The 2064-nt window shown below is 64.7% G+C and overlaps 1 protein-coding gene across 1 annotated transcript, besides 4 other annotated features; it reads left to right on the top strand.

Annotated features, from left to right (window-relative positions):
• Tco025E_10229 (uncharacterized protein) lies at positions 1-783 on the top strand (the record flags this gene model as incomplete). Its single annotated transcript, XM_029377012.1, has 1 exon — positions 1-783. A coding segment is annotated over one exon (783 nt), but the record flags the coding sequence as incomplete, so codon positions are not given.
• Positions 784-875: 92 nt separating this feature from the next.
• Positions 876-911: a sequence feature (GA-rich).
• Positions 912-1058: 147 nt separating this feature from the next.
• Positions 1059-1083: a microsatellite.
• Positions 1084-1264: 181 nt separating this feature from the next.
• Positions 1265-1295: a microsatellite.
• Positions 1296-1882: 587 nt separating this feature from the next.
• Positions 1883-1905: a microsatellite.
• Between the last annotated feature and the right edge of the window lie 159 nt (positions 1906-2064).

Genomic DNA, 2064 nt, shown 5'->3' with positions numbered 1-2064 from the left:
GCAGAGGACACGAAACCGATTGAAGGGGAGAATGGCGACGCGGAGGTCAGCCCTGCCGGACCCGGCGGTGAAGCGTTGACGCAGGACGCAGCCGTCGCCCACAGTGCCGGCTCGGATCGCGGCGGCAGCAGCAAAGCTTCTGAGGCTGGGGGTTCGTCTGCAACGCGTTCGTCTGGCAAGGCGGAAGGCGGCGTTGACGTTGCCGCGGGGCACACGAATGCGGCAAAAGGCAGTGAAGAAGAGCAAGGCGGTGCGGAACGTCCAGCGACGACTGAACCCAACAGTGACTCGACAAACCCCGCGCAGTCCACTGCTGGCGCCGAGACCATCGCCGGGGCCCGGCCGCCCGAGAGCAAAGGGCAGACGCAAGGGGCCGCGGCGACGCAGAGCAGTGGCCAACCCGACGCTGTGCCGCCGCTGCGCGGAGGTGAGAGCGGCGGAGGGTCCCTAACCCCGGCGGAGGGACGCGGGACAGCAGCTGCCGAGGTGCAGCTGCAGGGCGGGGCGGCGGGCCCTAGCACAGTGACTGAGAGCGCCGCGCCTACCGCACGGGCCGATGCGTCCGACGTCGCTCCTGCGGTTACCAGCGATACTGTCGCCCCCGCTGGTGCGAAGGACGCTGTTTCCACATCGGCCAATCTTCCTTCTGCTAATACCGCCGCCTCCGGGAGCGAAGCGCCAATCAACGCGGACGGCAGTGACGCCACAACCGCTTTGTTTGTGCATGCCTCACCGCTGCTGCTGCTCACGGCTGCTGTTGCCTGCGGTGCTGGGCAGTGGTGAGGGGCAACCGCACACACGCACACACCCTGGCAGGGGCGACGCGTACGCTTTGTGCGCTCTGTTTGCTCCCCGTCCCTGTGGGACAACTCTGCTCTCTCTTCTTCTTTTTTCTTTCCTTTTTCTCCTTCCCCTCTGGTTGCTTTCTATACACAGTTCCACGTGCGACGAGTTTCCCCTCCTGTTTGCTGCTGTCAACCACCCACACACGCGGTGGCGCCCCGCGTGCCTCGCTTGGCCAGTCCGTGCGGGGCGCACAGCCACGAGGCCGCCACCGCGTGTGTGTGTGGGTGGGTGCGTGTGCGAGCTTGAGCAGTTTTTTTTAATTTTCTTAGTGCGGGCGGTGCATATACACGCTCACTGTCCTCTTGTGCTTCTGGACACGCATAAAGGAACCCCTGCCGAAGTAACTTTGTTTTATCTTCTTTTTTTTTTTGCTTCCCTGAGTCCTGCTGGGCTTCTACCTCTTTTTAAATGCTTTAATTTTGTGTGTTTGTTTGTTTGTTGTTTCTTTGGGGCAAATCACCGCGGCTCACGTTGAGTTTGTGCGCCCTGCCGCTGCCGCTGCGTGTCGCCGTGTCCTGTTTGCCCCCCACCGCCGCTGGCTGTGCCGCCGACACGCCTCCATTTCCCCCTCCTTCCTCCTCTTTCCCGCTAGAGGCACCGGTAGTCGACGGCGACGAGGACTCTTTTTTTTTTACTTCTCCGCTGCGGGGGCGCGGGGCGTGCGGCCGCCGCTTTCTGCGCCCTTTGCGGCGGGAGAGAAGAGGCGGGGTGTGCGGGTGCGGCGCGTGTGTTTGTGTGTGGTCTCCCCACGTTGTGGCCATTGCGCTCCGTCGCTGTTCCCTTTGCCGCACCGTGGCCATGGCGTGGGTGCACCTGCGCCGCAGTGAGGCCACCCAAAGGAGCGGGATGGACGACGAGGCGGACGCTTTGCGCACTTTGCGTGTGAAGGGCCCGCCCTCTGCTGACCTGCGCCGCGTTCTGCCAGTGGCGTGGGGAGGAGGGGGAGGGGAGGCCGCGTTGCCCGCGTTGGCTGTTTTGCGCTGGCCGCGATAAGCTCGCCTTTTCGTGGGTTCTGGGAGTGCGCCGGGTGCGGGGCGTGTGTGTGTGTGTGTGGCTGTGGGCCTCTTCTCGAGCATCCTGGCGGCTGCCCGTTCACGCCCCGTGGGCCGCCGTCGCGCAGCGTGTGAAGTGTGCGGGGGGCGGGCGAGGCGCCACAGACCCCCTTCGCCGCCCCCTTTTGTTCGCCTTTTCGCTGCGGGGGGCGCGGCGAGGAAGAGG

Source organism: Trypanosoma conorhini (genome assembly GCF_003719485.1).
Source record: "Trypanosoma conorhini strain 025E chromosome Unknown Tco_14.4_contig_01545, whole genome shotgun sequence".
Lineage (NCBI taxonomy): Eukaryota > Euglenozoa > Kinetoplastea > Trypanosomatida > Trypanosomatidae > Trypanosoma > Trypanosoma conorhini.
This window is presented reverse-complemented; position numbering and strand designations above follow the sequence as displayed.